This window comes from Sorex araneus, chromosome 1 (assembly GCF_027595985.1).
Source record: "Sorex araneus isolate mSorAra2 chromosome 1, mSorAra2.pri, whole genome shotgun sequence".
NCBI lineage: Eukaryota > Metazoa > Chordata > Mammalia > Eulipotyphla > Soricidae > Sorex > Sorex araneus.
In genome coordinates this window covers 274,445,785-274,460,698 of record NC_073302.1, presented here as the reverse complement: position 1 = coordinate 274,460,698, position 14,914 = coordinate 274,445,785, and the positions used below count along the sequence as shown (strand labels likewise).

General features: G+C 39.2%; 1 protein-coding gene across 12 annotated transcripts in view; it reads left to right on the top strand.

Moving 5' to 3' along the window:
* RBM26 (RNA binding motif protein 26) overlaps positions 1-14,914 on the top strand; it is an 88,086-nt gene that overhangs the window by 58,656 nt on the left and 14,516 nt on the right. For all 12 annotated transcript variants that reach the window (XM_055130704.1, XM_055130772.1, XM_055130911.1 and 9 more), the window contains 3 exons: positions 1,074-1,178; positions 2,492-2,692; positions 5,389-5,475. In XM_055130704.1, coding sequence (XP_054986679.1) covers positions 1,074-1,178; positions 2,492-2,692; positions 5,389-5,475 — 393 coding nt within the window. The remainder of the gene's footprint in view (positions 1-1,073; positions 1,179-2,491; positions 2,693-5,388; positions 5,476-14,914) is intronic.

Sequence of the window (14,914 nt, the reverse complement as noted above, 5' to 3'; positions counted from 1 at the left end):
AAGTCTCTTCAGTCCTTTTTCCTTTTAGCCCATATTTTATCTTTCTTCCCGTAATGACAGTGTGGTTTTCTCTAATATTAGTATAGTTGACTCATTTACGGTACTGCAATCCTTTCCAAATAGATCCAGAGTTGCTACTCTAGTACTTCCTCTAGCTAAATTACTGTAAAATCCAGGATTTATTTGCATTCTTCACAACCTCTCAGTATATTTCACTATATAATATTATTTCCCTTTTGTATAGTTGTCAGTGTATTCGGTTTTGTATTTCACACCCCTGCTTTGCTCATTCAGTAGGTTTTTTTAAATTTTAAAACTTATTTTGGTGGTGGTGGGGGGCTGTTCTCCTGTACAGTGCTTGAGTACCCAGGGATCATTACCATCTACACTAAGCTCATCTCTGGGCCTAGTGACTCCGTGCTTGTGCCTATCATATAGTGAGTGCTGCTTGTGCTCAGCAGAGCTGAGGGCCACAAGGGCTACTCCGGGCTTGGATGCCACCAGCCATCTCAAGCACAAACTCAGGGCTTAGAGGATGTAAGACTTGTGCTCCAGTCCTTTGGACTGTGTCCCTGGCCCTAGTTTTATTTTTCAATGCATAAAACAGCAGGATTAAAAAGCTGAGCTGTTTTTCTTAGCACCTAGAGAAGTGGTACAGGAATTAAAACACATGCCTTGCATGCTGCCAACTCTAGTTCAACTCCGTGTCCTCTCAAGGTTCTGCAGAATGCAAATAAATCCTGAATCTCAATCTGCACTCAGGAATCACTCCTGTTGGTGCTCGGGTGACGACGTAAGATGCTGGGGATTGAACCTGGGTCAGCCACATGCAAGGCCCACACCCTACTAGCTATACTATCATTCCAACCCCCACATAAAAACTTCTGTAATGAAAAGTGGTCACAGTGGAAAAAGTTTAAGAAGCCTTGGATGAGACAGGAAGTGGTCAGTGGTGGGTGTACTGGAGACAGGAGGAATCAGAAGATTAAACAGGAATGTCCACAGGTTGATTGTAAGGAGTTTGGTGTAAATGAAGGATAACTAATATCAGTTAAAATGTTAATTATTTTTAGATGCAGAAAGAATTGCTTGACACAGAACTGGATTTATATAAGAAGATGCAAGCTGGAGAAGAAGTCACTGAACTTAGGAGAAAGTATACAGAATTACAGTTGGAAGTATGTTTTCATCATAACTATACTCTATTAGGGAGGAGCAGATGGCATTATGGTGGTTAATTTGAAAATACATGCCTCTGTGGTCAGCAGTTTTTATTCTGGCATACATACTTAAAGTTTTTACTAGAAAGGGGAGAGACTTACAGATGCTTTAAAGTTAATTAAAAGAAAATCTCTTGCATACTGCAAAGTGGCAACAGTTCTGCCTACATCCACCCATTTTGGTGACTATTGTTCTTTTTATTTAAATTTTTAAATTTTTATTTAGCTTGGGTTGGGGGCCTCATTAGCAGTGCTTAGGGCCTCTGCTGACTCTGCTCAGGGATCACTCCCGGAGGGCCGAGAAGTATGTGGTGCCAGTGATGGAACCCAAGTTGGCTGTGTGCAAACGCCCACCTATTATGTTATTTCTCCAGCCCTTTCTTCTTTATTTTTGTTCTCTCTTTTCCTGGGTCCAGAATCTGCCAAAGGCTTTCCATGTATTGTTATGGAAGTGTTCTGTGCAGATAGAACTGTATTGAAGTACATGCTTACTTAAGTTTTGCCTATAGATGGTGCTGTGGGTGTTTATAAAAACAAAAGAGAACTTTGTTATGATTTAGTTACATGATTATTTAAGGAAAAAAACCTAGAGAAATCCCTATACCTAAGAATTTTTAATGTTTGACAGATATTTAAAGAAATACATTTTCAAATACAGAGAATTAATGTATTTGATATGAGTATTATCTGAATGTAGTTGTATAATCTTACCGTTTGATGCCACGTTTAAAAAAATTGAAGGTTATTCCTTTCATTGAATCTTAGATTAATCTTTTTTTCAAAGGGTTGGTTTATTGACAGTAGTTTCCCAAATATTTTTAAAAAAGATTTATTATTTTTCATCTAGAAGAAATGTTACTATTACTATACACCTTCAAATACTGTGAAATTAATGAATCCTATCATTTAGGTGTATTTATGTTTTTCTGGTTTTCATTTTGATTTTCATTTTTTATTGTGCTAGGGCGGGCTGATGGGAGAGTATTTCCAATGATTTTCTGAGGCCCTAGTGCCTATCATCTTTTTTTATGGTGCCTTAGAAAACAGTAGAAGGAGGCATGTTTAATAACAAAAACATTGCCTAGGTTAATATTAGTTTTCTATATTTCTTAGTTATCTCCCTAAAAACTAAAAACCAACTTAAATTTATGAGATCCGTTTTCTTTCTAAGAAGTTATTTAAATAGTATGTCAAATTGTAGAAAAACTTAAATGTAGTAGCTGATTTGTGTTAATAATCATGATCTTTAATAAGTGTGTAATCTCTTCCAGGCTGCAAAACGGGGCATCCTTTCGTCAGGTCGGGGTAGAGGAGTCCATTCACGAGGCCGAGGTGCAGCTCACGGCCGCGGTCGGGGGAGAGGGCGAGGCCGAAGTGTGCCTGGTCACGCTGTGGTGGATCACCGCCCCCGCGCTCTGGAGATCTCTGCCTTTACAGAGAGTGATCGAGAAGATCTTCTTCCTCATTTTGCGGTACTTTCTTACTGCCCAACAAAACAGATACAGATAACCATTGTTGGGAATGATGGATATAATTAAAAAGGAAATTACGAAAATGACATGAGTAATTTAAACCCCTTAATCTGACTAAAGGGTGTGATTTATAGACAGTATTTCTTTTGCTAATTATTTTTTTTCAAACTGTAAGGGTTGATTGTTAAAGTATTATCTGAAAGAAATGTTTCTATTAATATAGACCTATGGATATTGTGAACTGAACGAAGTCCTATAATTTAGTTATATTTAATGTTTTTTTCTACCCCTGGGATAGAGGGTTTTCCCAGTGGTGTTCAGGTATCGTAAGGGTTGGGGGGACTACCCCATTGACACTTGGCTTGGCAGTGACCCAGTGCTCCGCCTGGTGGTGATGTGCAGTGTGGGCCTGGGGGTTCGGGGGTACCAGGTCTACCAGGGCTACTCTGGTGCTTGGGAGGCCAAGCAGTAGCAGAAACTGGTCCTAAGGAAGGCGTGTTCAAAGCCGGTACTCCGTTGCTTTGAGCCACCTCCCGTCCCTTAGTGATTACTCTTTTTTTCTTTTTGGGTCACACCCAGTGATGCACAGGGGTTATTCCTGGTTCATTCACTCAGGAATTATTCCTGGAGGTGCTTTGGGGGACCATATGGGACGCTGGGAATCAAACCTGGGTCGGCCGAGTGCAAGGCAAACGCCCTACCCGTTGTGTTATCGCTCCAGCTCCTTAGTGATTACTTTTAAGGAAATATAAATATATCACACAAGCCATCCAGATATTTTTTAAAGATGCATTATTTTATTTCCTTATGGTATCAGGGATTGAACTGAGGATTTCACACATTAAGTTGGAATTTTTGTTGTTGGTGGTATTTATGTTGTATTCTCTATTCAGCTAACTTAGAATGAAACAAATAAGTTTGGTATATGATCTTGAAGTTGGTCTTCGTTATGGTCAGGATAATAATTATAGGGAGTTAGTCCAATGGTGACACACTGATCTATTGGTGAGACACTGATCTATCAGAAAGGAGAATGGATTCTAATCCTTGCTCATTTATTATTTAACTTGTTGTTCCCAACATCCATTGGACTTATATTTAGAAAGGGAATGGGAACTACTACCTGCCAAAAGGCATTCATATTTAAATTTTGTGATTTTTTTTTTTTTTTTTAGTGATATCACGAGATTTTGCTGTTAAGCATTAATCTTGCCCTCAAAATTACAGTGATCATTCTGGAGATAACGAAGGAAATAACCTATTCTTTATCCTCAAGGATCTTACTTATATTGATTTAATAAAGACAAGTTAAACTACAAGCATAATTTATATTCAAGTTTGTTTAAAACTATAAATGCTTAAGTAAATTAGAGAAAGTTCACACAAGCATATATTAAAAAGAACAGTACAGAAAACTATTTTTGTTTCTGTTTTTGTTTTGGTCTGGTGGTGCTGGGGCTTCCTCCTGGCTCTGCACTCAGGAATGATTCCTGATGGGGCTTGGGAGACCATTATTACAAATTGTGATGAATATAATGCTTTCTATAATTTATCTCCTAGGACCAGTAGTAGTAGTAATAAAATATTGGCAGGTATTATTCTGATACCATATATAATTCGTTATATAAAGATTATAATGAGTTATTTTGACAATTCTGAGGTAAAATACCTGTGTTATGTCCATTTTAGAGATGAAGAAAATGAAGCTTGAAGAAATTAAAGTCCACACAGCTAGCAGCTGATAGCTGCGATCTGATTGATCGTAGAGTCCATTTTCCCTCCTCTGCAGATTTTTTCTGTGTAGAGTGTGTATGTGTATTAAATAAGAATTGAGATTTGTGGTTATAATTTAAAATGAGATTGTGATTATAACTTAATTTGGAGTATAAGAAAGAAGAAATAATTATAAATAAAGAACTGGAACTTTATGTGATAAGGTTGCTCTTTGTCAGAAAATTCTTCTAAAAAATAACAAAATAAATAAAATTCAGCAAGTGAAAGATGAGCTTAACTAAATGTAGTTTTTAAACATTTGATACCAGCATGTATGGAGTGTATAATAGTAAGAGTGAAAGCCCGGTGTAAAAATATTTCTTTTTTTTTCTTTTTGGACCACACTGGTGAGTGTCCTGGGAGCCATGTGACGCTGGGGATTGAACTCAGGCTCCCGGATACATTCTAGTCTTTTCAGCTGTCTCCTGACCAATGGAGTGTTAACTTTTTATTTATGATAAAAGTGACCTGGACCCTCATTCTAGCAGTTTCATTTGGGAAAATTGCCTAAAATTTTCTGGATCTTTTCTACCACCAACTTTAAGTTGGGAATGATTGAAAAAAAAATCTCATAAATATTCTAATGATACTCAGTATTCTGCTTTAGAAAGAATTTAGTATGATTTGGAATCAAAGTATAATGGAAGAACATTACAAAACTCAGATTTTTGACTCTTGTTTCTTTATTTAAATAAGAGTTCAGTCTACAGTGTAATTTTCCCTAAGAAAGTATAGAATTGTTAATTGTAAATAATATTAGCTCTTTTATGGAACTAAAATTCTTCACCCTTCTTTTCTCTTAATCACCTGTAATTATGTATTGTAGGTTATATTTATTGGTATTTAAATACTTAAAGCCATTAGGATTTTGGATGTTTCAAAATACTTATTTGGAGGAAATACTTTTTTTTTTTAATTTAAAGCAATATGGTGAAATTGAAGATTGTCAGATTGATGACTCTTCACTTCATGCAGTAATTACATTCAAGACAAGAGCAGAAGCTGAAGCAGTAAGTATTATAAATAATCTACTTTATTAATGACCCATTTGCTGTCCTAGAAGTACTGCTTTAAGGTTTTAATATAAATGAATTTTTTATGGAATCTTCAAAAAAATTTCAGCTGAGAATTTGTATTTTATAATCTGCTAACAATAGTTTGTTATGCACATAATTCTTACACCACACCCATAACTAGTGTCCCCACCTCCCTCTCAAGATTTCTGACAATGCCTCTCCTTTCAGTCCCCTGTTACCCTCCCCCCTCCGACTCTCTCTCTCTCTCTCTCTCTCTCTCTCTCTCTCCTCTCTCCTCTCTCCTCTCTCCTCTCTCTCTCTCTCTCTCTCTCTCTCTCTCTCTCTCTCTCTCTCTCTCCTCTCTCCTCTCTCCTCTCTCCTCTCTCCTCTCTCCTCTCTCCTCTCTCCTCTCTCCTCTCTCCTCTCTCTTCTCCAGTTCTCCAGTTCTCTAGTTCTCCAGTTCTCCAGTTCTCCAGTTCTCCTGTTCTGTTGCTTTTGGACCTCTGTTGCTATCTTGCTGTGTATCCCATATATGAGAGAGACTGTTCTGTAAATTGATGGACACTATTTGGTGCTGAAACATATGAAATGGTGTGGAGGTCCTGTCCTGTCCAGCAGGGAGGACCCTTTGTGGGGCTAAGGAGGGGACGCAGCTGAATGAACAGATGCAGAGCCAGAAGGAGGAGGAGAGAGAGAGAGTTTATTCTACTGCAGTTACAATACTTATACCTCTCTGCTGGGAGGAGGTAGTATTGTATGCGTGCTTGGATCCCCATATGAACAGTAATAAAATGCAGATCAGGCATGGGCGATGGCAAAACGGCCAAATGATAAGATTAGCAGTGGTGTCTTACCTGCTGTACTGTCGCTCCAGCCCCATCTACATAACTTTTTTAAAGCTTCTAAATTGATTTATTTCTCTTGTATTCATCCTGCCAATACAGTAGTACATTGATGGGCTTACTTCTTTTGTGGCACTGTAATTAGTAAAAAACTGTGGATCTGAATTTAGAAAAAAATGTTTAAAGGGACCTTGGAATTTTAGTTTGGTGGAGAGAAGTACTAGATAATTTTGCTGAAAGCAGTTCCTAGTTTTATCTTGTTTTGTTTTTGTTCTTGGACCACGTCCCACAGTTCTTAGGGTTTATAGTGTGTAATACTTCATTTAGACTCACAGTCTAAGTAAGAAGGTAAATGGTTCTGTCCAGTCTTGCTTAGTAATCCAGCTTCGCCCAAATGTCAATTCTTTGCATAATTGTATACTGGTTGCTAAATTTATCAGATTTCAGCCACTCTTTCTGATTCAATTTTCCATGTTTATTTATTCTCCATTGGTCAGTTTTCTTTTTGTGTACCTTCTTCATGTTTTAATTTATCTTATAACATGTTAATAGTTTTTCAAGGCTACTGTTTGGCTTTTCTCATGCCATGATTATTCACTTAAAGTACCTCCTGGTAGGCTTTTATACTTTCCCCCCCTTTTAATTGAATATATTTTTTACTTAAAATTTAGAATATTCTTATTTTTTATATTTTTATATAAAATTTAGAAGTTCCAGAAAGAATAATATGTGAGAGAATCAATATCTTAATAATACTATATCTTCCTCTAGTGCATATCACTATTTTGAGTCCTTCAATCTTGTTCTGTAAGAGTATTTTAAAGTTTTCTTTGTATAGATAATTTATATTACGTACTAGTTTCCACTAGTAATTTTTATTACTGTTTTTAAAATAATATATTTCTATTGCTTATATAAAGAAAAGTTTCTCATATTTTATCAATTATGTTACTGTCATATCACTATCTTACAAAATCATCTTTAAGAAAATGTTTTTATTTTGTTCTCAAGTGTTTTGATATTTAAATTGCTAAATAATAGTTTTGCCTCCGTCTTCGACACTAAATACTTAGTACTTTGTTGTTTAATAGTACCTTTAGAAAAAAGTTAGATAGCACTAGTAATAGTCATTTACTCATAAGTTGGCTTTGCCTTGGTCACAAAATGGGTAAAAAAATAAGCAGGAGTAAGTCTGAACACCACTAGATATGGCCCAAACTCCTCCCCGTTTCCCATCCCCCACCCCCAGAGTATAAAAAAGTATTATTATGTATGATTTTTAGATTAAGAAAGATGCAAATGACTGCTATTTTATTAAAAGTGTAATCTGCACTGTTTCAATTAGAAGTTTTTCTTGCTTTCAGATATTTATGGACAATAGGACTAGAGTTAGTCAATTTCATGTAATGAGAAATAATCTGAAAAGTATTCTGATTTCAGTATGAAGTAAAAAAATAAGTAGTAATGGTCTAGAATGATCAGATAAGAGAAAAATAGGACTATATATATAGAATTTTGTAGATTACAAAGTAGATGTTTTATTTATTTTAAAATAAAATAGTATAAAGTCATCTGACTTTTGGGCAAAACTTGTCCAACTGTGGGACAAAAAATAAGGCTCTATATTTGGGGAGGGAAGTAATTTGGGGCCACGCCCACCTGTGCTCAGTTTGCTCATGGGTTGCTCTAGGGACCATGTGTGCTGCCAGGGAATAAACTCACCTGCTGCTTCCTAGGTAGGAGCCTTTACCTGCAATACTATTTGCCTGCCCACCTGTAGCTTTTCATTCCAAAATAAATTGAAATCAGAAAAATTTTGAGATCTATTTGTGGTACCAAGGATCTAACTCAGGTGTTAGGGTCTCTTGCTTGCAAGGCATGATGAGCATTAGCACTGAGCAACGTCTTCGGTCCAGGAGAGGGGAGTACGTGGGGAGCTGGGTAGGGTGGGAGGGTATTCATGCAGAGATAGTGAAAGAGTAGGTTTCTGGAAGTAATGTTGCAGGCAGTTATTTAGAAGTCAGAATATCCAGAAGTCAAAAAAGTGAACGTCGATAAACACCAATCCTTGAAAATGGAAAGCTTCATGACACACACACACACACACACACACACAAACACATACACACAAAATAGCTAAAGAGTAACAGCAGTCTTTTCAGTGAAAATGTACACTGTAAAATAAAATAAAATACTGCTAAGCCACTCGAGAAATGTGAATGTGCTTAATATAAAATGGATATAGCAATTTAAGGAAAACGTGTGTTGATTAATGTAAGGAGAAAGTTGTAAAACAGGTAGAATGTTGTAAAACAAGTTTACACAGTTACATCTACAACCACTGTAAAATGCATTAATTTACCTACAGTAAACTACAGACGGGCAAAGCCCTGTATAAACTGTGTACATCCTTTCAGTATTTGCTTGGACTTAATGACCGAACATATAGTACTGGTTATCTCTTAGGGATGATGAGATGGATATGGATTATGATACTTCTACATATGTGTACTGAAATATTAAAGATCCCCCTCAAAAAAAAAAAAGAATCCTACAGAAAAAACTTGCATTGCAAAGACAGGATGTTGTGGCGTGAGTGATAGAGTGGGTAGATGCTTGCCTTGCGCATGTCCAACCTGTGTCCAGCCCCAGCCCCCTATGCGCCCCTGAATACTGCCAGGAGTGCTCCCCAGGTGTAGAAGCAGGGGTGAGACCTAAGCACCTTGGGGTGTGCCTCAGAGCAATAGTAACAAAATAGGTAAGATGTTACAAATTACCTGAAATAAAATTGCCCTTCAGAAAAGAACTCAGTGTTTGTTTTAAAGCTGAATTTTCAGGAGTTTCCAGTGAAGCATAGTTCATTTGTAAATCCTATAAGTACGTTTGAAGCTCTGGAGCCTAATTTGTTTCTGTTTTGGTGGGGAGCCGGGGGCGGAGGGGAGGGGGGGCTGTGCGCAGGTGTCACACCTGGCAGTGTGCAGGGCTTACTCCGGGCTCTGCCCTTAGAATTTCTGGCAGTGTTAGGGACCGAACGCAGTGGGCATGGGCACCTGCCTGCTTACTACCTTTCTGCCCCTTTCACCCACTGTAAGTTTTCCCTCCCTTAGTTTGGAACTGTTGCCACTCAGGCCATTTCATTTGTAAATATTTCCAAATGTGTCATGTAATATTTAAAGTTTTACAAAGCTAAAACAATTACAATATCATGGTACCTAAAAATACCTAAAACAGATTTATGTATTTTAAGTGCTAAATGCCTAGTTAGGGTTTGCGTGTTTCTATAATTTTTATATTCACTTTAAGGGTTCAGATAAGATTCAGTTTCTTGTGTGGGGGTCCACTTGGCAGTGCTCAGGGGCTAACTCCTGGCTCTCTGTGCAGGGGTCACTTACTGGCAGTACTTGGTGCCCAGAATCAAACCCTGGTCAGCTGTGTACAAGGCAAATGCCATGCTCTTGTACTATCTCTTGGGTCCACGGCTTAATTTTTTTTTTTTTTAAGTATCAGTTACTAGAAAATGTTTATTTTTTTTATTGATTTTTTTTGAATAAGAATTTTATTTTATTGAATCACCATTGGAAAATTACAGGTGCTTTCAGGCTTAAGTCTTAGTTACACAATGCTGAAACAACCATCCCTTCACCAGTGCCCATATCCCACCACCAAAAAAAAAAAAAACCCACACAGTACACCTCCCATCACGCACCCTCCTCCTGCCTTGTAACTGATAAGTTTCACTTTACTTTCTGTTTACTTTGATTATATTCAATATTTCAACACAAACCTCACTATTATTGTTAGGAGCACCCCACTAGAGTCAGACCTGTTGTGAAGAGAAATGAGGTCGGTTTTGGATTTCTGTACTTTAACAATTAAGTCCAGGGAGATTTCTTCCAGATACTGGATCATTGCAAGCCTGTGGTCCTCATAATATGGTGGTCACCACGCCCTTCATCCCCGGAAAGGAAGAGGCGAGAGAGAGAAATACCTTTCCCCTCCTGGGCGGGCATGGGGCCGCTGCTTAGTTCTCAGGCTGGAGACATTCTGTGAGGAGCTGCCCATGCCGAAAGTAGTTTAGCTGGGTCTGGATTCACGCTCGTGCAGCTGCGGAGAGGCCGCACACGCGTGTGGCCCCTGGGATCACATCTCGGCGGCAGGACCACGGTTTAATTTTAAAACTGTTACTTTGCAGTCATGAACATATCATGGTTATTAATTGATTCATTGTTATCTTTTATTGGTACATTTTGAATAGTGACTTGTACACAATTTTCTTTCTGGCAGGCCCTTTGTAGGCTATGGTAATTGGCTTTTGTTTCTGCCCCTTCCCCAGAACTTTGCTTCTGAAACTATGGCATTACGTAACTTTGAAAAAATTTGTTTTTAAAATAAAAGTAATTTATGATCAGTGTTTTTTTTTTTTTCTTTTTGGGTCACACCCTGTGATGCACAAGGGTTACTCCTGGCTCTGCACTCAGGAATTACTCCTGGCGGTGCTCAGGGGACCATATGGGATGCTGGGAATCGAACCCGGGTTGTCCGCGTGCAAGGCAAATGCCCTACCCGCTGTGCTATTGCTCCAGCCCCTGTGTTTGATTTTTAAATTTATTTTATTTTACCTGTATATCTGATATTACCTAAAGATTTTCTTGAATGAAAAGAGGTTGCACGTAGAAAAAGTTCGAGAAACCCTGTCTGTAAAAAACTAAAGAACGCCGAGGGGCGCGTGCACTCGCGGGCTCTCTAGGCGGCTCTGTCTCACCGCCCGCGTCCGGTGCCCCAGAACCGCTGTGTGTGCCGTCAGTCGAGGGCAGGCGACAGAAGGAAGAAGGAAGAAGGCCAAACTGGTTGCTCGATCCGTTTATTTCATTCTCTCCCTCCGCTTCTCTCCCGCTCTCCTGGATCTCTCCCCGTGGATCTGCCTCGTGGATCTGGCCCGTGGATCTGGCCCCCCAACCCACTCTCACAGCCTAGTTAAATCTCCACAGCATCAGGGGGTTGGGGCATACACGTAGGTGTGGTCACCATCAATAGGGTAAGGTTCCTTTCCCTTAGGGGATGCTTCTCCTAGGACTTAATTCTCTTTCAGCAGGAGGATCCACCCAAGGGCGGAGTCCCATGAATGTGTTTCTCTTCTCCTCAGCCAGCAAACATATAAGAATTCATAATATTAATTATTTTGTATGGACACAATAAGAGATGCATTAAAGCTTATAGAATTGCTCTCCTGGGGCCATCTCAATCTCAGACTACAGTGCTCAGGCCAGATCAGTCTTTCCTATCCCTGGCAGGGTCCCAGTCTCATAATTACTATTGGATCATGACAGCATTTGTCTATGATCAAGCTCTTAACTTATAGTTAAGAATTAGGCACTTTGGCCAGGCCCATCTCGATGCCAGGGTAGCACATAACTCACCGCTTGCCCTGGATCCTTCCTGTCCCACGTCGGGGACCCTACTTTGGGGTGCTAGGAACTGAGGGCAACTGAGGCTTAAGTGGAGAAAGCAGAGGCCCGGGAGGGAATATTCGAGGCCAATTAATTCCCAAGTTATAAAAACATAATATTGTCTTCTTGTGTCTATACAAAACAGACATAGCTTTAAAGTAAATTATTCAAAAGGCACAAGAAGAGGAGAAAGGCAATATTAACTTATATAATATAAATTCAGTATCCTAGGAAGGTCTGACCTTGTAAATTAGCAGAGTCGGATTAAGGGAAAGCCGAGGAATAACTCTTTTGGGGAAGAGAGCATGGAGAAGTGATTATAGCTAAACAAAGGGATGGGAGAGATTCGGGAACACCTTGATGGGTGTGACTGGGGTAAGCCTAAACTCTGGGTAAAACTGGGACAAGCTACTTGTGGCAAGGAGGGAAAGGGCAAAGTAATGTCATCCTACATCTCCCCCTTTTCTGTTTACAAAATTACAAAAATTTGAAATAGAAAGAGGAACAATTCTAACTACAGTACAATTCCAAATCACAGCACAATTCTAAATCACAATACAATCTTATTAGTTGTACTAAGATTTCAGTCTGACCCTGGGTCCAGAGCAGTGCTTATACACCTGTCATAAGGATTTATAAACTCATGAAGTTGTATGCTCTGAGATTTACAAAAATTACAATTTTTGTGTTTTTAGCTATTAGAAAAGAATCCATATAAGGCATTTCATTTTGGAAAAAATTGAGATTTTTAGCAATCTGTCAGGGTAATGAATTACTGCCTTAAAGAATGTAATTTTATATAATCAGGAGTTTTAATATATAGCACAGCGTTTGGGCTTTTGCCTTTCCCGCAGCTGACCTGAGTTCGATTCCTCCACCCCTCTTGGAGAGCCCGACAAGCTACCGAGAGTATCGAGCCCGAGAGGCAGAGCCTGGCAAGCTACCCGTGCGTATTGGATATGCCAAAAATAGTAACAATAGGTCTCAATGAGAGACGTTACTGGTGCCCACTCGGACAAATCGATGAGATTTGACAGTGATGACAGTGACAGGAATTGGGTCACATCTGGCAATACATCTGGCATTTTTTTCTTTTTGGGTCACACCCGATGATGCACAGGGGTCACTCCTGGCTCAGCACTCAGGAATTACCCCTGGCGGTGCTCAGGGAACCATATAGGATGCTGGAATCGAACCCGGATTGTCCGAGTGCAAGGCAAATGCCCTACCCGCTGTGCTGTTGCTCCAGCCCCTGTTATGTGACATTTTCAGTGGCATGAGAAAATAGATCTTCACATTTCCTTAAATGTCAGTTACTTCATTTAATACTAATTCCTTGTTAATTTCTTATATAGATTATCTCTTCATTGCTATAAGTATTGAGATAACCTACTTTTTTTGTTTGCTTGTTTTTTTTTGGGGGGTCGGGAGTGGTCAATTACTTTATCCTCATTTATGTTTAGATGTCTTATATCACTGTTTATTTTTCTGCCATTGTTTATTCATTTTACTTTAAGTTTTTTATTATTTTATTTTCTTTGGCTTCTTGTTTTATTTTGGTTTGGGGCCACATCTGGCATGGTGCTCAAGGCTGACTCTTGGCTCTGCCCACAACACTACTGGCAGGCTCAGGGGGACCATACTGGGTGCTGGAAATCAAACCCAGGTCTGCTCATACAAGGCTAGCACCCTAACCACTGTACTATCACTCCAGCCCCTTCTTTTTATTTTTTTGCGTATAGATGTTCTCCTTCCACCATTTCTTAAAGTCTGATGGTGATAAATACTCAACTTGATGGTTTCTGAAAAGCCTTTATTTTCCCATCGTACTTGAGTGGTTTTGCAGAGTATTCTAGTATGCCAATTTTTATCTTTTAGTAACATGGATATGTCATACTACTCTCTCCTGCTAGCTTGGGTTTCTGCTGAGAAATTTGATAAAACCATATATGGGTATCTTTGTAAGTCACTTCCCCACTTTATAGCCTGTGCCCTGGCATCTTCATTATTTTTCATGTATCATGGGCTGTATCCCAATTCAACAGTGATATGTCTTGTAATAGGTAGTTTTGGATTCAGAAATTTGAATTTCTCTCTGCTTTGTGGACAGTTGTGGTTCTTGAAAGTTCTCAGCCACTACTACTGCTTGTTTCGTTTCGGAAGTGCTGCCTGTGATGCTTGGGTGCCCTATGGTGGTCAAAGCCAGGCTACCTGCATGCAGAACATGTGCTCAGCCCATCGAGCTGTCTCTCTGGTCCCACCCAACTGTTAATCTTTGAGTAATATGGTCTTCTGCTTCCTTTTCTCTTCCTTTTGAAATTTCCTTTACTCTGGTGTTTACTCTTCTAATGGAATTTGATATTTCTCATAAGATCTCTTTCTCCTAAATCGTGCTTATCTACTCCTTCTCCACCTGATTAAATGCCATCATTTTTACCTTCCAATTTCTGAGGTCTTCCCTTACTAGATTGAGTTTATTGTGCTTTTCCTCCCCAGCCTTTGTCTTACGTCTCTTTGGTGAAGAACTCCACCTGCACTAGAATTCTCATAGCTGTTTTTGATGTACCTGCTTCTCTGTATTTGAGATTTTCTAACATTGTTAAGTCTCTTTGTTATGCCCGTCTCACTTCTTTTTTCTCTACTGTGTCTTTGTGTTTGCCCTTTGGAGATTTCTGCTTTTCTAGGGAATTCCACCTTATTTTTACAATTATGTGCTGAAATTTGTCTATGCCCTGGGTTACATTCACTTTGTTTCCTGCAGGTGGCACTGTGGCTTTTTTTTGTTCAGTTAACAGCCCCCAACCACCAACACCATCACTAGCACCACCTGCTACTTAGTTCACTGCTGTGATTTCTGTGGTGACTGGAGAGTACACATAGTTGATTGCAGTGCTTGCACCACTTGATGGATATTTGCCAGGAGTTGCAGGTTTTGTTGCTTAAGTGCTTTGTTGCAGTGTTCTTGGAGAGTCATACTCTTGCTGTGTTTGCACATGGCTTGGTTATAGTGCACCAGAGTACACACTTTCCCCTTTGACTCCAGAAATCTCAAACAACAGAGTTTCTGGGCTCAAATTGGGTCATGTGGGGCACAGTGCAAGGGTCTGAGCCAGCATTCTCACCTCCCTGACAACTTCCGAAAGG